This window comes from Psammomys obesus, unplaced genomic scaffold (assembly GCF_907164565.1).
Source record: "Psammomys obesus unplaced genomic scaffold, mPsaObe1.curated_primary_1811, whole genome shotgun sequence".
NCBI classification, from domain to species: Eukaryota; Metazoa; Chordata; class Mammalia; order Rodentia; family Muridae; genus Psammomys; species Psammomys obesus.
The window spans coordinates 738047-760697 of NW_026593286.1; the positions used below are offsets into that span (position 1 = coordinate 738047).

At 52.2% G+C, this 22651-nt stretch overlaps 1 protein-coding gene across 1 annotated transcript in view; it reads right to left on the reverse strand.

Moving 5' to 3' along the window:
- The window catches only part of Crocc2 (ciliary rootlet coiled-coil, rootletin family member 2), a 57604-nt gene extending 39245 nt beyond the window's left edge, over nucleotides 1–18359 (reverse strand). Inside the window, exons 1-5 of the mRNA XM_055616445.1 lie at nucleotides 18166–18359; nucleotides 6817–6967; nucleotides 6447–6595; nucleotides 3508–3614; nucleotides 1922–2063 (exon numbers count right to left, since the gene is read on the reverse strand). Coding sequence (XP_055472420.1) covers nucleotides 1922–2063; nucleotides 3508–3614; nucleotides 6447–6595; nucleotides 6817–6967; nucleotides 18166–18243 — 627 coding nt within the window. The 5' untranslated portion in view covers nucleotides 18244–18359. The remainder of the gene's footprint in view (nucleotides 1–1921; nucleotides 2064–3507; nucleotides 3615–6446; nucleotides 6596–6816; nucleotides 6968–18165) is intronic.
- Nucleotides 18360–22651: the final 4292 nt, after the last annotated feature.

The following is a 22651-nucleotide window of genomic DNA, read 5'->3' on the forward strand; positions in this document are numbered from 1 at the left end:
GGCATGGGGGAAGAGGGTCCCCCAGCTCCTCCTGAGCTGGCCATCACCCACAATAGACTCCCACATGCACATATACCCCACCCCCACACATGCACATACACACTGTACGTTTATACCTTCACATACACAAGTCTTACACAGACCACACACCATACCATACATACAGGCTCACACACAAACCACTCACATCATAATACAGGCATGTACAGTACACTACATTACACACACACACACACACAGACACACACAAACGGACACGGACACAGACACACACACAGACACACACACAGACACACACACACAGACACACACACACAGACACACACACAGACACAGACACACACACACAGACACACACACAGACACACACACACAGACACACAGACACACACACACAGACACACACACACGATCTTGGAGATAAAGTGCCTGTCTAGAATATTAGAGATGAACAAAAAGAAACAACTCTTCCCTTTGCCTGGAACCTTGATAAAACGTCTTGCAGTTTGTAATCTAAATGTACACAGTCTGAGTTTTCACACTGAAAGCCTACTGCAGTGTAGAGCCTCCAGTCGCCCATCAAAAGCAGTTGAAATGCTTTCTGGAAAAATCCTATATTCACTCAGGTTTTAGAGAATTCTCACAAAGTTCAAAGGAAAATAACCAGCTGCCTATTAAAGAATTAAAAAACCACCAACCACACAAGGAGACAATGCACCGAGATCAGGAGTCAGCAGAAATAATGGGGTCAGATTTTGGACAGTGGCAGGTAGTGGGATGTGAGGCACCAAGCACAGAATAGCTGCTTGGGATACACGCCAACCAGAGAGTCGGATATGTAGAAAAGACTCAGTCCATTCTCCTAAAGATGAAAACTCTGATGTTTGTAATTTAAGTCAAGGAGGAAGGGTCCAGGGTGATTAGGTAGATGTCAGAAGGAATAGTGATGAGCAAGGATGAGACTCTGAAGAAGGTAGCCTAGCTCTGCGTAAAGAAGGGCAACAACTCAGAATGATTCTGGGCTCTAGAGATGGTGCGAGATTGGCACAGACACCTTGTTGGCATTAGGGAGAGATGGGCATAGCTAATACTGAAAGGTTACATGGTCCTTTCCAGTCATGAGGAAGGACAGAGGATGGCTAAGCCTTAAGCAGGATAAGCATGAAGGTGTGGGGCAGATGGCAGGGGGCCGCTGTGGCTGCCCTTTCAGAGAGCATCAGTGAGCTCTCTGGGATGGATTTGTTTGAAGGGACATGTGTGGCCCCAGACCCAGGGGTCTCCCTTAGCTCCTGCCTTCATATGGGGAGAGCATATTCCTCAGGTGGCTTCAGAGGGGCAAATCTTGCCACTGCAGTGTGCAAGGACACTTGAGTGTGCATTCAGACCCCTTTGAAGCAGGGCTGTCAAAGAACTTCCTTTAGCTTCAGTTGTATAGTGTCACCTCTCTGAGGCTACATCCTTCTCGTGAGTTCCCACATCCATCAACATATCAGCAGACCAGACCTGGACCTCTCCTAAGGTTTGTAACATCATTCCATGATGCTTGAGTGGGCAAGTCTGTGGGTCACTGGCGGTCTCTGGCCAAGAGCTTAAGAGCAGCTGTGCAACCCAGATCCCTTGATCAGCCTCTCAGTGTGGCCAACAGTGTCACACATCGGAGCCAGCAAAGGCCCAAGAACCCTCTAGCTTTGTTCTCCTTTCCTCAAAGGGAGAGGGGTTGGAGGTATCCCTCATGTCACAGGCTGCTGTAACCAAGGAAAATGGATGGTGAGGCCTCTACCAGGAGGGATTGCATGAAGCCAGCTTCCCCCTTCCTGATCCCTGCAGCCCACCTACCACCACCAGCAGCTGCAGACACCAAATTAGACAGGTAGAAGTAGGGACAGGGTGTGGACACCTCTTTCTCAGACTAGTGACATACCTCCCGCAGCACCAGCTTGCTCTGTAGGCGGAGCAAGTTGTGTGTTGTCATGGCCAGCTCCCTGGCCAGTGTGTCATTGGCCTTTTGCATGTGCTCCAGTTGTCCCCGCAGGAGAGTGTTCACTTGGGAAAGGCCCTTGCTCCTAGATGGACAAAAGCCACAGCTTCATGTGTGCTGACTTCTTAGAGGCACAGAGAGTCCAGGGACCTAAACCAAGGGGTCTAAATGGTGCCCAAGGCCCCTGACCTCCACTCCAGTGCACAGCCCCAGCTCTGCTCCCAAGCAGCATTGAGCAGCCTGCAATGAACCCCATGTGGAGCCAACATCAGGAGGACTCATCCAGGACCAGCTCAGCATCATCCTTCCCTCCTGAGAATCCTCTTCTCCCAAACTCTTCCCACCACTAGCCACTCCTCTACCTTCAAGAGGAAAAAGAAATTTGCAGGGTACAGGAGGCTCAAAGGGAGCCTTGGAGCGGCAGGCCGGCAGGAGCTGAGCACCTCTGAAAGCTAGGTGGGAGATGCCAGCCATCCTGATGAGCTTTGTAGGCATCAAGCTTCCCTGGGGCTCTTCTCCTCAAAATGGGTTTTCAAAAATGCTTTTCAGCATTTTCTTCCTCTGTCAGATTCCCAGAGGATAAGCCAACCACAGGATGTTAGTGATGGCGAGGTCAGTTCAAGTGAGGCTCTAGGGCTGTTTCTGGGACTGGGGTGTGGTGCACTCTTGCCAAGTATGAACAAAAAGGCCTGTTGACATCAGAGAGGCTAGAAGCCAAAAGTTCTGGGGTTGTGGTCAGGGTGGTTAAGGAGAGCCAGAGAAGGGCACCCAGTATTGTATGTGCCAATGGCACAGGGTTGACTGTGGTAACCCACCAACAGCGGTGGCTAGGCAGCACCCTGACCAGACATCCTGGCATCAGACTCAGGGGGTGGGGTCAGGAAGCCCTTGGCAATGGCTGTGCCTTGGGAGGCTGCCCATAGGCCCAAACTTATCCCTGGGGGCAGTGAGTAGATTCCCCCTCAGATGCTCCAGGCATGACATGGATGCTCCCATTTCCAAGGTATGGAAATATATGCTGAGGAGTATGGGCAGAGGACAACGCTATCTCTGATGCCAGCTCTCACTTGCAGATGGGCTCTGAGTGTCCTGACCCCAACTCTGGGACATTGCAGCTTCAAGCCTGTCTGATATCTTTGCTTCCTGCATGCAGGGGAATCACTACTGAGGAGACTAGGAAGAGCCCCACTCACCCTGCAGTGATGAGAGAGCTCTCAAGTCTGTATTGTCCCCTGGCTTGTGACACAGGGACACTCTGCAGTCTGCCCTTTCTCTCCCTTCTCACTCACCCTGAGAAATTATATATGAGGAATGGGAGCGGTCTCCAATGGAAAATAAGGGAGAGTTGAATGGCAGCCAGTTCTGCTTGCTACTGGCCCTTCCTTCCCAGGGTCCTCTCCCTCGACCAGTTTTCACTGGTAACTCAGAATTGGTTAGTTGGCAAAGGCTGTGAGGCGTAGTGGGGTCTGCCCTCTCTGGGATGATGACTGCGCTCCCTGCACCCCGACAGCCTGCGCATTGGGCCTCACCTCTGCTGTGAGGCCTCCAGCCGGCTGAGAGCCTCCTCCAAGTCCATGCTATGCTCCATCTCTGACTTCCGAAGCCGGGCCTCAGCGGTATCCAGGCGGGCCTGCAGCTAGGAAGGAGTGTGAGCCCACCGGGTCCACCTCAGCCTGCTCAGCCAGGTGGGACATCTTTGACATAAAGCCCACTCTGGGCAGAGGTAGGATACAGGGCCTCCCAGGATCCTGTTCACACCCGCCTCTCTGTCCAGTTCCTGTGGCCCACAGAAGAGACCGAGGGGAAGCATGTTGGATGAGTGAATGATTGGATTCTGTTGGGTCTGGGAATGTTAAGGGAGTGGTGATCCCAGCAGGAGGCAGGGATCTGGAGGTCCCTGGAGATGCTTCATTTACAGGTTAGTAAACTGAGGTCCTGGTGGCCCCAGTGGCTGGGGCCGTCCAGAAGTCAGTCACAACCAGGCAAGGTAGACAGCTGAAAAGCAGGCTCTTTCATGTCTCCATGGGGCATGAATCTGGACCCCTCTGGCCTGGCCTATTTCCCAAGCTGCACCTCCCCTCTCACCCCTCATCCTTAGCAGATAGGAGCATAATACCATGGGTGCCAAGTCCCCTTGTTACCAACACAGAGCATATTCCCAAGGGGTTAGGAAAGAAGGCTGGGGCCAACGTGGAATTCAGGAAGACATACCCAAGGCCTACTGCTCAGAGCCACTAAGCCATTACTACAGTGGGGGATGTGAACCCAGAGCCTAGGAAGTCATGGGAAGGAGGAAATCTTATAAGGAAGGCACAAAGAACAGGGGGAATGGGAATGGGATACAGGAGTGTCTGATTGGCCGAAGACCTGCTTCTCAGCCACCAGCAATGTGACAGTTGGGGTCAGACAGCTCCAATGATAAAGGATTGCAGTGCTACCTGGGGAGGTGATCTTGGGCACCAAGATCCTCACCCTGTCCCACCTGTGTGCTGGGGAGTAAGTCGGGCCAGGGTCTCTGGGCCCTCTCATCCAGCTGGCTGTGAGCTGGGCTCTGACTCACAGCTTATTAGTCTATTAATCTTTGGAAGGCCTTCTGCGGCTTCTATTCCCTGTAGTCCATTCCCAGCATCTCCCGCCCTGTGCTAGGAAGATCCCTAGCCCCAGAATGCCCCATGGAAGAGGATCTCAGAAGAGCAGGCTTGTGGAGCTCCTCAGCCATTGTAAGGGTTCCTCAGGTCTTTGGGAGGCGGCTAAAGAAAACAGCATTTCCCACATAGGGTAGAATGGCAGAAAGAGCATCAGAGAGCCAGGTTGTGGGCACCTTAGGGATAGTATGATCGTACGAGGAAGTCTTCTAAGACCCTCATATAGGCAAAGCAAGGCCAGGGTGCCATAGGAAGAGCAGATGTGGGCCAGGATGTGGTTGTATGACCTTAGAGCAGTGGTTCTCAACCTTCCCAATGCTGTGACCCTTTAGTTCAGTTCCTCATGTTGTGGTGACTCCCACCATAAAATTATTTTGTTGCTCCTTCATAACTGTAATTTTGCCACTGTTATGAACCATAATATAAATATGATATACAGACTATCTGTGACCCTGAGGGGTTTGGGACGTGCACAGGTTGAGAACCACTTCCTTAGGGGAACACTGGCCACAGCTGAGCCTTAGTTTCCTCATCTGTGCCACTCCACAGAGCTCAGACTGGGTCCATAGATGGCCTGGGGGTTGAACCTGGGGGATCAGAGGTCCCCACTGCATGAACTGTTCTCCCTTATCTTATACCAGTTGTGTCCAGTTCTGCCTCTGAAGCTCTCATGACTTGGAGAGGATAATGCATGAAAAGTGCTCTGGCCTGGAAAACACCTTCAAATTTCTGCCTGAGTTTCTCTAGCTTCATTGAGAAGGCATTCCCTAGCCCACAGACATCCCGAGTAACTTCTGGCTGAAGACCTTGGAGGTCACCCTTCCATTCTCCCATCCCGCAGCCTGGCTGGTGACCAGAGGCAGTATCGCATGTGAGAAGGGGTGGGGGAGGGGCTGGCACCACAGGCTCTGCCTGGGGTCTGGGGCCAGTCCTGCCTGGTTTTGCCCTCTGTTTGGAAGCTGGCTTTGTGATTATAACTGGCAAAGCCCTGGACCAGTGGGTCATCTGTAACAGAAGTTTTGGGTTCTTTGTAAACTCAGTTTTGTTATGTAAGTATGTTTTTGTTTTAATCCCAGGTGTGGGATTTTAGTTGGGCTATAGTTTATTAACACCTGTTAGTTGTCATGTATGGGGCGTGATCTTTGCCAGCTGGTAATGGCCTTCCATGTGCAGCAAGGAAAAGGCCATGTTCTAAGACTCTGTGAGTATAAGTATGAGAGCCAAGAAAGAAAAGGGGTGTGTGTGTGTGGTGGCATTTGGTGTTGGCGTGTGGCATGTAGCAGTCTGGAGAGACCAGAGACTAGAGACAGTGTGGTGGTTTAGACCAGGCAGATGGAGAGAAACACTTGGGGTGCAGTGATGTGGAGGAGGCTGCTGGCTGAGTCTTCGGTCGACAGAGATTGGTACAGAGCCCTGAAAGAACCCTGTGGCCCTAACTAGCAGGGAGAAGTAAAGGGGTCTGGGCCCCATCTCCCCACTAACCTTTTCTCTCTCCTACTTAAGGTTAGGGGTGGTGGTGGAAGTGAAGTAGAAGCCTAAACACCCCCAATAAAGTAGTTTTTTTAAAAGACCGTTACAGGTGGCTTTCTACTACAGTCGTCCCTGACTGGGCCTCTCCACATGGCGCTTAGGGCCATACATGATGAGGGCCATACATCTGAGGGTGGCATCTCCTGCTCCACCTGCTCACCTCTAGCCTCAGTTTCTCCATCTGCTGCCCAGTGTCCTAAGAGACTGGGGGCGTGATTATGGTCACCAGTCCTGGAAGGTGACTGCTAACATGGCCATGCACACTGACTGGCAGGCACCAGGGGCACACTTACCCTCTGGCTGACCATGTGACACCTGCTGGCCAGCTCCTCCCGCTCGGCCTCTGCCTGGGCCAACAGCTCCTCCAACCGGGCCAGCTCCTCTTGCAGGAGCTCACTCTCCTCCTGCACATGGGTTGTAGCAGCTGGCAGCTCCTGCAGCCCTGTGGGCAGAGCATTAGGATCAGGCCATGGCCCTACCCAAACAACTGAGAGAGGGCTTCCAGGAAAAACTTCACTCCCTCTCCTTTTACTGAGCACCCCATTACCCTTATTGTCTTTGGTAAACATCTTCAGCCCCCTCTACTCATGGCCAGGACAATCCCCTACCAAGTAAAGCATGTGTGAGGGACACTGGGTACCTGAACAGCCTCAGCCACCTCACCTGAGAGTGGCTCCTCAGCCAGGCTGCCTGACACAATCTCTCGGATACGGGCTGGCACAGGGGTGGGCAAGGCCTGCTGGCCTTCTCCACGCACAGTCAGTGCCCGGTCCTCCCTGCTGGCCATGGGGCTCAGGATGGTGTCTTCCAATTTCTGGAAAAACAAAACAAAACAACAACAAAACCATCCGAGAGCCCTGGTTCATGCAGGCCCCGAACAGCTTGCAGGCACCTCACACAAAGCCATTGTTGTCGATGCTCAGAGCCACTGTATAGTCACTTCAACATAGCAGAGAGTCTTGGAGATGGCAGAGTGGGGCCAGGCTGCTCACTCAAACCACATGCCTTAGTTTTCCCACTTGTGGAGTGGGATTGTGCCAGTCCCTGGCAGAAATGAGGAGATCAAGAAAATAGCTATCTGAGGACTCCAAGGTCATCCCAGCTCACCTCCTAGCCCTTTCTGACTCTAAGCAGGCTGGGCTGAATCCCAGCTCTTCATGTTAGCCTCCCTGGGATGCAGGCCCACAGAAAGACACACAGCCCCACCTGGAGCAGTTAGGCTCATCTGCACAGTGGAGATGGGGAGGCTCCCAAACCCCACCCAGTGATCACAGGCCTGAGGAGGAATACAGAATCTCTGTGTAAAAAGGAGTGAATCTACCCCCTGTTCTTAGAGGCCAGCCATTGTAAGAGTTGTGTTGGGCCCTGAGGGGCAAGACAGGCCCAAGATGACATAGGTCATCAGAGGCAGGCTAGGTTCTGTGAGCAGGTCTGAGGTGTCTCCCTCAGGCTACCCCAGAGTGGTGCGCTTTCCTGGTGGGTCCTGAGCTAGTGAGCTGTCAGGAGAGAAAACCACATAGACCCAAAGTGAGCATGAAACTCCTGGGGACCTGGTGAGACAGATCAGAGGGACCTGGCTGTTCCTGAGGGGATCTGACTGGGAAGAAGCCCCTTCCAACGTTATGAGTGCCAATGTCGATGATGGAGTCTTTGTTGTAAGCTCTCTGTCATGATCTCCTTCAAACCAGATTGGCTGTTAGGGGTTGGGAGACTTGATTTCCCTAGTAGTCACTCTTCCATTGTGCCTGGCTGCCTTGAGCAGAGACCCGACAAACTACCAGCCCCATTCTTGGCAACCAACTGGACTGTTATCATGGTAGCCCGGCTGCTTTGAACATTCCGTGAGCATCTCCAGGACCTGCTGGGAGCATCACAGGCTGGGGTGCTGGGGCTGCAATTCCTGTTTTACAGGACCTTGCTCCAGTGTTGGCTCTTCCAGATAACCTGCTCTGACTTAGGCAAACTTCACTTGGGACAGGACAGCCTTGTGAACTCCAGATGACAAAGCTCACTCTGTAGGTATTGTCACTCATGCTAAAATAAAGGCTGAGCACTGTCTCTAGTGACTCAACACAAAGCCTGTGGCTAGAGCAGCAAGAGGCCTGTGGTTGGCTAAGCACATGTGTGTGGTGCCATATTCCAGTTATCTAAGCAGCTTGCTGGTCCCTCTTTTCCGGTTAGTGCCGTTTCCTGTGTGCATCGCTCGAGTGTCGCAACGTCAGACCCAATAAAAAGCTCCTTTGAACAATCTATGTGTCCATTTGTGGCTTTTATCACGGGTAAGGCAGCCTGGACTGGCCGCAGGAATTGTAGACAAGACCCCGAGCTTCTGAGTCTTAGAAAAAGTAGAAGCAGCTGAATTAAAGGGTCCCAAAAAGTTACCAGGAGCCAAGAGCCCTGACACCTGACACTCCGAACTGTTATATAATGCAGGGCATGAAAGCAGAAGTGTTCAAGAGAGAGAGAGAGCGACTGCAGGCAGAAACTGAGAAATTAAGAAAGGTGACAAAGAAGCTGAAACTCAGTGGAGAGCCACAGGCAGATCATAGACTATGGGGACAGGAAGGCCCAGAAGAAATCAAAAGAGCTACTGAGGGTTTCAGAGGCAAAAAGTCTGGGTGCCTAGAACTGAGGACACTGCACCAGACCTCTGCCTCAAGCACCCAAAGCAATGAGCGTCTCACTTTGAAAGCTTGGAGCCATAAGTCTCATGATCCCAAGGCTTAGTGCTATAGGCCTCTGGCTTTGGAAATTCAGGTTGAAAGTCAATAAAACTGAATGTCACATCACAGAAATGGCTTCTTGTCTACCTACGTTTCCTCCCTGGACATGGTCTTTAGGGTCTCAGCAGGATTTAGGGTCCCTGCAGGATTTTGTTGGGGGAGGCACATGTTTTGGGGGAAGGAATGGACGTGATATAAAGACCTTGTCAGGTCCTGTGGGCAGGCTTGTTCCGTGTCAGCAGGAAACGTCCAGAGATGGGAAGGGCAGACAATAGGAGAGGATTAAGAACAGCCCACAGTGAGCCACCTGCCCCCTCCATGAGGGATGTTTGCATTGAAGGCAGTGGCTTAACAACTCCTGTGACTGATGCCAGGGCCCCACTCCCAGAGGTTTCCAGGGCAACAGCCACGGCTCTGCCTGCTTCCCTCCATAGTGGGATTCCCCAAATCCCTTTCCCATCTAGAGTCCCCTCCTGTCTCCCATCTTCCAGCTGTCACTGAAGACCTTTGCTAGTCTGGAGCTCTCCTGGCTCTGACTCCAGGTCTCTGCTTCTCCAAGCACCCACCTTTCTTACCCTCCTGACTGTAGCCAGGCCTCTTTCCACTCTGAATCCTGAATGTCTCTGTAGAGATAAGTCATGGCTTTCACCTAAATATATTGATTCCTCCTTTTTTGGAGGGGGTGAGGGGGGAGGGTGCAGGGTTTCTCCATGTAGCCTTGGTTGTCCTGGACTCACTTTGTAGACCAGGCTGGCTTCCAACTTACAGAAATCTGCTTGCCTCTGCCTCCCAGATTACAGGCATGCGCCACTGTGCCTTCCTGATTCCCCTCTTAAGCTAGCCAGACTGCAGTCACCCCAATATCCAGATTCTGCATGGCCCTGGACAGGGCCTGTCCTGGTCCCTGGAAGTCCTGCAAAGGTCAGGTGCTGCACATGAGTGAGTGCGGGGCCTGGTTTATCTGCCCCTCAGGCTGGGGAAAGGCTTGCTTTCTCCAAGGCTTTGCACTCAACTCCCCTAGGCGGTCTTGGTTAGGTGCCCTCACTTCACTTTCCTCCAAGGACCTCCCAGTCTTGCTCTGAGTGGGTGGTAAACAGTCTTGCTTGGGTGCAGCAGCTCCACTGTTGAGCAGCAGAGCCCTTCTTGCTACTTCCTCCCTCTGGCCAGGAAGGCTCGGATGCTAAGACCACCAAGGCCGCTCCTGTCATTGCAGCCCTGAGCCTCCTGTTTTGCACAGGGGGAAACTAAGGCCTAGTGGGGTGGTAAACAGTACCCTGGGGCCCCAGATTAAAGACGTGATGCTGGCTCCATTCAGAGGTTCCCTCCAGGCCGGAAGGACCCTGCCTCCCCTCCCTGCTCTCCCCGGAGCATCAGCGGCGCCACCCGCTAACGGGAAAGCAGCGGCGCAGCACAGACTTGACTCATTCCGAACGTTTACAGAGGGTCACTTATTAGCCGGGACGTCCCGAGAGGCGCTGGGGGCGTAATAGGTTCCAGCTGTGGCCGGGTGCCTGCGATGGGTCGACGCCCAGCCAGAGCAGGAGGGGTGCGGAGGGGGAGCGGGAGGGGCGCGTCCCTGGCAGCCGGCCCTCTCCTCCTGCCTCTGTCCCCTGCGCGCAAGGGAGGATTGCAAGCAAGGGCCGCCCCGCCTCCACGCAAATGGAGCGGGGGAGGGGTGCGGGGCTCTGCTAACCGTGCAAGGAGGTCTGTGCTGACCCGGGCTTGCATCCCTTGGGATCCCACCCAGGACCGCCTCCTTCCCCATATTTAAGTTTGCCGTCAGTGGGGAGTGGGTTGGGGGTGTTTCCAGCGTCTGCCCCTCAGGCTCTGTCCATTGCTGCCACCAGTGGCTCCCCAGCCTGGGTGGGTCACCACCTCTAGGGCCGGGATCTTTCCTATCTAGCCTGGCTCTGGGGGAAGGTTCTAGCAGGGCATTGGGGAGCCTGGATAGCCTCTTACAGGGAGCCGCAGACTGTGCGAAGGACACCACAGCTGGGCAAAAGGGACTTCCATGGTCACTTTCCTAAAAGACCCAAGACCCAGATGCGCTGGGCCATGTTTGTTTCTTCCTATAGCCCACAATGTGTTTCTCAGCTCAACGTATGCCAAAGACCCCCGGGAGGAGTCCACTGTGAGTAGCCCATGCCTCTAGATCTCACTCCAAACGGGTACCTTTGAAGCCCAGCAGGGAGATTCATCACTCCGCCCACTCTTGGTTGTGTGGAGGGAGGCCCACCTAGGGGGCTGGCATCTTTACCTCGCCCTCTGGGTCAAAGCAGGGCTCCCTTCTAAGGGAATTGAGGAGGGGTTCCTCACGGTGCCATCAACACACCACGGACATATCTTGCCCATCCGGGAAAGTATGAAGTGTGGGTGATATTACAGGCCATCCTGGGTTCCAGAGCCCCAGGGGCTGTTGCTGAGTGAGGGGTGGGGGTCAAGTCTGAAAAGGAGAGAGACTGGGCCGGAGAGAGGCCTTGCACCGGTTGTCTGTCCACCAGCCCTAGCCCCATGGGAATGGAAACTGCTCAGGGCTTCCTTGAAGTTAACTGACCCCTCTGTGCTCTGGAGCTGGGGAACCTCACACTGCACTTTTGCCCTTGCCTGGAGACTGATGGGAGCAGGGAGCTCTGGGGGTGCGGTATGTATCCTCCCCCATTCTGGATCTTGACTCATACATGGAGGGGGGCAGTGGTTGTTGCGGATGGGGAGACAGAGCCCAGGGGCTCCATTCACCAGTGTGGATCCATATCCAGGAAAGGATGGGCTCTAACACAGGGTGCTGTCCTATTCCCCAACCCTGCCCCACAGGCATAACCCTTCTACTCGCGGTCCTTCAGATCTGAGATGGGGAGCACCCTGAACGGGAATCCAGGCAGCATCTGAGCACAAGCGCTGGTGAGGAAGGGTGGAGACCACCTGAAGGCCAGACTCCGGAGTACAAGGCCTTTTCCAGCTTGTGGGGCATGGCTGCTGTCTAGGTTGAGCAGAGAAGAGTCAAGTGTGTCCACTGCAGGGGGCTTCTTTCGGAGTTTGGGGGACTTCTCAGCGCTGCTTCAAACAGTGGGGACAGAGTAGGGCATGCAGCCCCCCCCCCACCCCTTGGCCAAGAGCTGACGCACAGCTGGGGCCGGGCAGGCACCCAAAGTGGTCCCAGCAGGTGAGTCCACTACTCCCCTTCCAGGCATGGCGGGGCACGGAGATAAGGAGGCCTGTAAGCAGGAATGGCAAAAAGCACATGAGCTATTCACTGTCTCGTTCTTGCTTGTGACTGTAGCCACAGACAGGTGGACTGGAAAGTCTAGGTGCTGGTTCCCAGGGGAGAGCAGAATGGGAACACGGACGTCTCAGGCATGGAGAAAGGCAGGACTCACTGGTGCCTTCCAAATAAAGAGCTCAGCAGCAAGCAGGGCAGGACCTCCAAACCTCTGCTGAAAATCTCTAAAGGAGAGGGCATCTAACAGGAGAGCCCAGTGTAACTTGGATACTTTCACAGGTTCTAACCTAGGCAGCAGGTAGGACAGGCCTGGGTGGTACAGAGATACAGCGAGCTAATCCCAGTGCAGTGCATGGGTGGCTACACCTGCTGCTGAGTTCCAACAGTGCCCTCATGTGGCTCTTTCCAGTACTGCAGGAGGGCTGCCGGTCCTGACCAAGCAGGAGGGCTTAAACCGAAGCTGGGTTCAGGGACAGGAAGAGAACCTGTGACACTGTGTGAGGCAGGTAAGGTGGGTTGAGGTTTCTTAGCACCATCTACTATCCAGGAGCAGATGTTTTAGCTTGCTTTGACTTGGAAACTGCCCTTCTCTCGCTGTGTGGGAAAGCCAGGGCTGGGTGAGTTTGGGTCTGCTGACAGAGTCTGTTTTAGGACTGAGACTCTACCCTGATCCCCAAAACACTTGTGGGGGTATTTTCTGGATTTTCAGATGTCTGGATAGTCCCCTGCCTCGTATGTACCTGGTTGGACCCTCCTTCAGTGAACTGGCCTGGCCAAGACCAGGCCCGGTTGGAGGCTCAGAGCACTTTGGCCTTCTGGGGAGGGTTTGGTTGGAAAGCCTGCTGGGTTCTGTATCTGGTAATGTCTGCTATTGTGTTTGACAGGCTGCCTTTCCAGCTGCTTTTATTGATATCCCTCACCCCCTTGCTGTACCTGCCAAGCTGGGGTATGGGCCTTGCCCCCGGGGCAGAAGCTTCTGAAGTCAAGAGGGGGCTAGATGCTGGAGAAAGGGACGGAGACAAAGGAGGCAACTCACTCATTCACCCCATAGCACAATGCTTGGCACACAAGCAGGCTCAGACAGGTTCCCAAGGCAAGTAATTGAAAGCCTTGCTGGAACCACCAAAGGTGTGAATCGTTAACTACAAAATGACTCATGGCAGGGAATGCTCAGCAGGGTGAGGAGGCTGTCTGTCTTGTCTGCTCCTATGTCCCGACACCCACACAGTCTTCCTGGGGAAGATGGTAGGCAAGCAAATCAGTGCAGCAAAGGCCCAGAATTAAGAACATGGAGGGAGGAGGAAGGAGGGAGGAGGAAGAAGAAAGAGGGGGTGGGCTAGACAGGGGAAAAAAACCTGCAGAGCCCTTGTCAAGGCTTGGAGTGTTCTGCTGAGGAGGCTGGGGCCCGTCTCTGGACCGTGGGTAAAGAAGGTCAGGGAAGAGGATGTGAGCCATCTGGTCAGTGCAGTGACACTGGCGTCTGGACATGTGGCCCCGGAGACAGACAACCACTGTGTCATTCCCTGCAGGGCGCGTGATTGGTGCTGTGGCCAGGCTATGCTCAGACCACTGTCGGCTCCTGGCCTTACACAGGCCTTGGTAGGCCTGCACTCCTGCAATCATGGACCCTTGATCTTTGGAGTAAGGAGTGACTTTGAATGGGAATGAGAGAGAGGTGGCTGGGTCCCCAGGGAGCTCCAGAATGACAAAGGCAAAAGGAGAGCCCTGGCTCTTTCTGCCCACCCCCAAGATGTCTGGTGATCTAGTACTGAAGCCCCTGGGGACAATCAGTAATATTTACAATTAGTAATATTTACACAGGAGATCCCCATGAAAGCCCCGGTGAGGGGCTTGGTGTAGATGCAGGGCTGGGGCAAGCATGTACCCCGACAGGGTGCTTCAGCTCTGTGTCCCTCCCCATACCTGACATCACTCCTTTGTAGATGTCCCTGAATGAGTCCTTAAGTCAGGAAAGAGGTGCCTGAATGGTGCAAGCCGTTCTGGCAGGTTACTAAGCTTGAGGGGACCTCAGATTTAGCTGGCTGGGCAGAGGGCAGAGGACAGAGGGCAGCCTATAGTGGCATTTGTAGTGCTTTATGCTGTGCGGCTGAGCTGAGTCCTAGCACTAACCATGGTGGTTAGTTCCTACAGCTAACATCTTGCTTTAAACACAGAAGAAAGCAAGAATATAAAATGGTGGAGCCACTGTGGAAAAGTAAGCTGGCCGTTCCTTAAGGATTCATGTAGAATTTGAGCTAGATCCCACAGTTCTTCTAGAACAGACCCTACAAAAGTGAAAGCAGAGACCCAGATGGATGGACCTGCACACTGCTGATGGCAGCACAGCTCACAGTGGTGAAGCAGCTTAGTGGTCCACGGAGAGATGATCCGGTGAGCGATGAACAGTCCATCCACAGGAGGACTTAGCCACGCTACAGTATGGAAGGACCTTGAGGTTGTGCTAAGTGAAACAAGCTGACAGGTTCCGTCCATGAGAGGCTCCTAGAACTATCAGATATACAGGGATAGAAAGGTGATGGCCGCCATGGGCTGGGAGAGTTAGTGTATAATGACAATGACAATTTGAGAAGATGAAACCATTTTGGGGCTGGATGGTGGTAATGCCTGAGAATGGTGCAAATACTACTGAACTGCACTTTAACATGGGGAAAACAGTGAATATTATGTTATTTATTCTTATTACAAATTAAAAATTGAAAAAGGCTGAAAGTCAGTGAGCCATGCACATTTTTCTAATCAGATGAACAAACCCACAAGTTAAAAGAAAAGGGAAAATAAATATGAGAGCTGGTTAAATATGAAAGAACATAAAGGGAATTTCCCTGGTTGCTGTTGTTGTCAACTTGACATAAACCTAGACATACCTGGGAAGAGGAAATCTTTTTTTAAAAAAGATCTATTTATTTTTATGTATGAGTGCTCTATCTGTGTGTACACCTGCATGCCAGAAGAGGGCATCAGATCCCAGGATAGATGGTTGTGAGCCACCATGTGGTTGCTGGGAATTGAACTCAGGACCCCTGGAAGAGCAGACAGTACTCTTAACCACTGAGCCATCTCCAGCCATTAGAAGAGGAAATCTTAAATGAGAAAATGCCTTTATAAGATTGACCTGCATGCAAATCTGTGGGATATTGACTGGATTAACGATTGATGGGGAGGCATGTGCTGAGGACAGGGTCACCCCTGGACAGGGTCCTAGACTGAATAAGAAAGCAGGCCGAGCAGGCCATTAAGGAGCATTCCCCATGGCCCCTGCATCAGTTCCCGCCTCCTGGTTCCTTCCTCAACTTCCCTGGATGATGGGCTACAAACTCAAAGATGAAATAAACCCTTTCTTTCCCAAGTTGTTTTTGATCATGGTGTTTTATCACAACAGTAGAAACCCTAACTAAGATGACAACTGCATGCCACCAGCCAAGGAGCTGAAGGAGCAGGTGACACTCAGGGCTAGTCCAAGCGTTTCTTGGACTTACACAGAAGGTCTTGAGTTCTGGACACCTTACTGGGAGGCAGAGGTCACTGCTCTCGCTGCTTCAGGTCCCATGATCTTAAAAAGACAGAAGCATATGAGCCACTGCCTTTTCATGTCCTGCTGCTATGGCGAGGCTGGGCTTTGTATAGAAATGAGGGTCATTTGGCTGTGCTGGACACAGTGCCTCTTCTGGGTACTGGAAAGGTGTCTGGCTATATTCCAACATGGCAGATGCCATTGTGATAGATGAATATATGAGAGAACAGAGCATACGGCGTATGGAAGGAAGGAGTCAGAGAGCTCAGGAGCTTTGCTGCCTTTTTTTTTTTCTTAATAACAACTCATTCTGGAGGGAAATGGGGGCCAGAGAGAAGCAGATCAATTCCTTCTGGGGCCAGTGCCCCATGACCTAAACGCCTTCCACTTCATAACCATTACCTCCTGGACTTCCAGCTCATGAACCCTTTGGGGGCACATTCAGACCACACCCAAACCACAGCAACAGCTTTTGCCAGCAAATATGAAAATTTATAATGGACAAGTTCCGAGAAACTAGAACTTAACCCAAAAGAAACAGCTTGAAAAGCAACCAAGTCAATAGTGGAAGATCTCCCCATACCACTTCCCATCTGCCTCGGGTCTGCAGTTCTGGGTCTTCAGGATCCAGGAAGCTCCTCTTCCTGATGCACAGTGAGCCTCCCCCCTTCATATGTAATTTTAGGGGGTCTTTGAACTCACTGAGCCAATGTGTTCTCTTCTAGGGACTTCTGAGCCTTTCAGGGCTTCCAAGCCTGGTCCTTGTCTCAGGTTTAGCTCTCAAGAGGCCTTTGGGGCTGGGTGCTGTGCAGTGGCTGATGTGTGTGTGTGTGTGTGTGTGTGTGTGTGTGTGTGTGTGTGCGCAGATGAGGCAAGGGAAAGGAAATCTGGCCCATGGAAGAGGGATGCTGAAGAGCTCTTCCAGGCAGAGGGAGCAGATTGATGCCAAAGCCTATGCTCTTGGCCATGTAGGTAGCTTTCTCACTCAAGCTTTGCCCCTTCTCTGGGTCCCACAGTTCCCTGTATGTATCCAGAGGGGTACCTGGATGTACCCTGGAGTCCGGCCACAAGACTGATAGGCCTATCTGGGTATCTCCTGGCGCCTGCCTGGTGCATGCTCACCTCATGTAATTGCACAGAGATCTCAATCAGAGCTGTGCAAATAGTAGGTGCAGCTGGGCAGACAGAAAAGCCTCACCAGGCTCTGGAGGACCTTCAGGTGACAGCTTCCCAGGGACAGTGGGGTTAGCTGCATGCAGAGGCCCCCAGCACCCTTCCCCAGAGACGTTTGCATCATTCTGGGCTTTTACCTCAAGTCCACTGGCAAACACACAGTCTCCCAGTTCCACCCTCAGGCCTCCAAGGAGCTGATCATGTCCTTTCAGGGTGATGTGTGCTCAGATGGGGGCTGGCCTGTGTTTTGTGAGCTGTGGTGTGCTGACGCTCTTCTTGAACCTTGTGCTCACAGCTGAGCCTGAGACACTTTGGGGTAGAGAGCTCACAGAGGGTCCCCACCCATCGCACTCTCCTGTCTTGCTGCATCAACTAACTTATTCTTTTAAGCACATTTATTTGTTTGTGGTGTGTGCGTGCGTGCGTGTGTGTGTGTGTGTGTGCGTGCGTGCGTGCGTGCATGTGTGTGTGTGCACCATATAGTATCTGTGGAGGTCAGAGGACAAATTTAGGGAGTTGGACCCTCACCATATGACTCCCAGAGATCAAACTTATGTCATCAGACTTGATGGCAACTGTCTCCACCCACTGAGCCATTTCCTCCACGACAGCCGACTTTAATACTGCTTGTGTCATGGTCTGTCCTGTGTGGGCAGGTGTGTATGCCTATGCCTACAAAGATGCTACCAGGTTATTTAGCCACCTGGCGCCATCTGGGCGGTTAACTCTTTCAGGGGACCTGATGTATTGTTTACCTAGGACCACGTCAACCCCCTGCAGCGTGGCTTTGAGGGTCTGAGAGCTTGATTAATGAACACCCTGGGTCAGAAGGTCCATCTGGGGTACACTGACATCGCCCAGGGGCTGGGGACTGCCTGGCTGGAGGCTGGATGATGACAGTGTAGGGGAAGCATGCTGTGGAGGCTTAGATGAGGGACAGCAGACTGGTAAGTAGGTGGGCTTTGAGGAATGGGAGGCTGTGATGGGGAGAGGGTGCAGGGTTAATTGCATTGGTACTGTTTTACAGGTAAGTTCTGCAAAGATAGAAATGAAACCTCTGCAGCTTGCAGCGTAGGCACTGGGGATACCCCCTAACGGAAAGCCCTCTTCCATCTCAGACCCAACTGCTCCCATACCTGGCCGCTGAAACAGTGTTGCTTCGCTTTTGGTATGTAGGCTCCAAGCCCAGGGTCCAGAGCCGGCTCTGGCCTTCTGGGCTGCTCATTTCTGGCAAGCGCATTCACACTGAGCACGCACACAGGTACAGCCTGCTCCTGGGAGGCACACCTGCACTCCAGCAGCGTCCTATCTAAAGTGCTCTGAGGACCTGCTCTCCAGGGGTCACAGACGGCAGCCACTTCACTGACCTGGATCACGGTGTCCAGCCCCAGCTGAGACTGCTCCGTGGTGTCCCCATCATCGGGATTGCTGGAAGTGGAACTCATCTTGGCCAAGAGCACAGAACCTCAGCTAGGCAGTGCCTGGACGCCTCAGCGCGTCTGCTCCTTGAGCCTCAAGCGCCCACACCCTCTGCGGCCTCCCCACACCCGCGTTCTCTCCGTGGAGCCGCTGCCCTGGTTCTGCCCTGTTGAATTCACTCGCTTCAGTTGCTGCCCCGCCTTGATTGTGGAGACCACACTCTAAACAAGCCCATGTGGGTTGCTGCGGCAACCAGGGGCAACCAGGACGCTGAGGGCTCGTTTCCCTGGAAATTGGAGTAAGGGCTTGTTGTGAGGACTAAGGGACACTGTTGGCCGAAGCAGTTTCCCTGGAGACCTGGAGTGAAGCGGACCTGAGGGAGAGACCAGCCTCTTCCGGAGCCCCCAGTTACCTCCAGGGAGACTGCTTGCTTGCTGATCATGCCTAGCGGTGCAGACCACAAGCCCATCCTCCCTTCAGGGTCACGAACTGATTTAGTTCATGTGTCAGAGAACGTGTTGCAGATGTCTAAGGATTAGGGAGGGACAGACCTTCCCCTTGGAGCCTGGGAGGTTTCCTGCTCTGCAGTGTGCTCTACCTAGCTGTACAGAATTGCATCTCTTCTTGGTTATCCTCATGGCACTGATCTGGTTCATAATCTTATCAATACAGACTCTTAACCTAGTTCTGAAACCTTTTGAACTCTGCTCAAGTCTCTCTCTCTCTGCATTCATTCTGTAACCCATACATATGCATACAGATATAGAGAGATATTTACTGTGTGCTATGTGATGTCAAAGTTAATATTAATAATTAAAATTGGAATAAAAGAATCTACCTTCACCGTGGGCCACGCTACCAGGGCAGGTGGAATTGCATGACAAGTTTATGTTTTTGGAACTGCTAAACCTTGTGTGTTTGTTGTTATTCAATAAATTTTGACATGGAAAGCACAGATGTGTTCATTTATTTTTCTGGCATAGCATGCTCATGAAAAAGGTGTCGTGGAGTGTCCCAGGAGCTGGAAGGCTGTTCCTGAGGGTGAACAATCTGTTCTCCCGTCAGGCACACCTTCTGACCCTTTGTATTCCATCTCTACTTCCTAGGATGCACTCAACCAACTGACAACTGCCTTGCTCTGTCCTCCTCTGTTGTCTGGAAAGCCCGTGGTGTTGTTCACAAATATAGCCCCTCCTGGCCATGCCCAGGAGCCTAAGGCTTCTACTCTGGATACTGGGGTTGGTCTGGGCCCTTTTGTGGTCCATGAATGTAGCCTCTGTTCCAGCGCTATCGATGACAAGGAGAGTCTTTAGCGTAAGCCCAGACCGTGTTCTGTAATAAACCCTGCTGGATTCGTCTTTGAGGATAGTGGGTCATAGGAGGGCCTTGACCAGTCCTGACCCTCCTCCTAATAGACTAGGCTGAGCCTCCTGTCCTGAGGTTTGGGAAGCGAGTCCCACTGCAGTTGTCAAGGACATGCTCTGGCCTTACTGTCTGTCCTCCCCTGATTTTGCCACAGAAAGCACAAATGCATTCATCTATTTTTCTGGCATAGCATGCAAATAACAAAGAGGTCCTGTGGCCTCCTGTCTGTCTGGCTGTTTAATGCTTCTGGACTCAGAGGGAGACTCCTTTTCAGGGGAGGCTTTTGTCATCTTTTCTTCCTCCATGCCTGCAACAGCCCCAGCACATGGCAAGACCTGGCTTCCCAGTTTCTTGGAGGACAGTTCACAGCTGTGGTGGTGCGGAACAGAAACGTCATCATGGCAGGCCTCAGGCATGGACAGGCACAGACACGCTGGCGATGGTGGGAGGTTAGTCTCAGCACAGTGATTTGGAACACTCTCCAGATCACTCTCTGTCGCAGCCTACAGGACATGCACTTTGGGCAGCAAAGGGGCTACAACCCAGGTCAGCCCAGCCTTGTCTGCCCTCAAGAGCCACTCCCCGTGAGCAATGGTTGCTGCCTTTGGACCTGTGAGCTCAGCACGTGAGCAGTCCACCCTGTCTTGGGGGCACAGAGTCACCAAAGGGACAGAGATGGCCACAGACAGCAAGCCGGATTCCAGAGCAATTCCGGCCAGACAGGCTATCCTGGGGCTGCAAAGCAAGAACAGGGCATGTCATTCCTTTGTGCCCTCCACCCTCTTCAAGAGAGTTGTCCTTCACATGAACTGTGCTCCGGGATGTCAGAGCCATGACAGGGCCAAGCATCAGCTACTTCTGAGGCTGAATGACACCATCCTCATTCCTGGCTGCTGAGTGAGGCTAAGGCAGGGTAGGGGTGAGGCTCTGGGCACCTGGCATTCACACAGAAGGGACAAACAGAACCCTTTATGAGGACTTCTAACATCATGTTCCTACTCCAGGAAGGTTTGGGTCAGGGAAGGCAAATGATGGCATTCCCAGGGCCAGGGATGGCATATATAAGAGGGGCCAACTGTATCTGAGGGATCCAGATAAGGACCTGGGAGGTCCTTGGGCAGAGGAGAACCTCACCCTCTACCTGCTCAGTGCTTACCTGGCCTGTTCAAAGGATGGCTGGCAGATGGTCCTGGTTAGTGACTGCTAGGGGTAGCTCAGGGATCCTGCCCTCTGTCACCCATCCTCAAGGAATGGGTGGAGACGGAATACCAAGATACAACCAGGAGAAGGCCTTGGAGGGCAATTCTGCCTTCAGTGGCAGGAGAGGGCATGGAGCCACTGGTCATTCGCAACTTGGCAAGGACCCACAGCATAAGCACTGAAAGAAATGAAGAGGGCCCAACACAGTGGCTCTGGCCATGACTTCCTGGATACAACCATACAAACATGGATGTCAAAAATAGCAGATAATTTGGACTTTATCAACATGAAAACACTGTTCGTCTGAACGCAATATTTAAAAAAAAGAAAATACAGCAATCAGAATATTTAGTGAGAAAAATACTTACAAACCATCCATATGACAGGGGAATAAAATTTAGAATATATAAAACTTTCTAACATTCATAAATACAGCACAATAAGTAAAAACTACTAGACATTTCTCTGTCAGACACATATAAAGGACAAATAAGGCTAATTATTTGGGGAAACTGTGCTGGGGTGAGTGTCACACCTGTTAAGGTGGCTACTATCAGGAAGGTAGAAAATATGCCAATGAAGATGTGGATTTGCTGGAATGTGAAACGACGAAGCTGCTTGAAAACAGCATGGCACTTCCTCAAAAAAAAAAAAAAAAAAAAAAAAAAAATCAAAGGCACGCCATGTGACCCAGCAATTCCACGTCAGGGTGTGTACCCAGAACAGAAAACAGAGATGGAGAGATCTAGCTGCCATGTTCGTAGCAGCCCGGGTGTCTGCTGATGGATGAATAGATAAGCGTATTTGGCCTGTCCATACAGTAGATGGTTGTGCAGTATTTAGCAGGAGGGGCCTCTGACACATGTTGTGGCAGGGAGGGACCTGGACAACATCAGATTGAGTGAAGTAAGCCAGTCGCAACAAGACGAGACTGCAATTCCATCTATACAAAGTTCCTCTGACTGTCAGATCCCACAGACAGGAGCAACCATTCTCCCCATTCGATGCTGAGGCTGGGGAGAAGCAGGGAGCTGGTGGCTCATGGTGATGCGGTTTCTGTTTGAGAAGAGAAGAGTCTAGCAGGGCATGGTGGGACACACCTAGCAATCAGGAGACACAGAGAGGTGGATCTCTGTGAGTTCAAGGCTAGCCTGGTTTACATAGTGAGTTCCAGGTCAGCCAGGGCTACATAGTGAGAACCCATCTCAAGAAAAAAGAAAGAAAAAAAAAAAAAAAAAGAAAGCATGAGAGAGAGTTCTAAAGGTGGATGGTAATAGTGATGGCTGCAGTGTGAACATTTTAATGCCCTGAATTGCATATTTTAACATGGTTAATATAAGAAATGCTATGCTTATTTATTCAATAAAACCCCTATGCAACACCTAAACTCAAACCCAACAACCACAAAAATCTTTCTTGTGAGCATGTACATAAGACACAGCAGACACTGCACCCACAGATTCTGAACCTAAACTGGCCAGCATCTAGTCTGTCCTGAACTAGCCAAATAGCTCCGGGACAGGTGAAAAGGCCTTGTGTGCCCTGTGTTTTGAAGTGATACACTCTTGTCAGGCCTTGTAGGCCCACCACTCCCTTTCACACTTAGTCTGGTGCCCGTCTACTTTGCTAGGGCCTCACCTATCTCTTGTGCCCCATGCTTTCCTGAACAGGTGGCACAGCTTCCACCCTCTGTGTGAACTGTACCAGGCCTGCTCGGAAGCCTGTGTGGCTACGGAGTAGGCCAGGGCTCCCACTGTCCCTATTGGGCAGTGGTGATAGTAAGGCCGGCCTGCAGGTGGACAGCAGGCATATCCCAATCGTGGATCAGCAGAGTGTGTGTCCCAGAGCCCGGAGAACATGTCCCGGCAA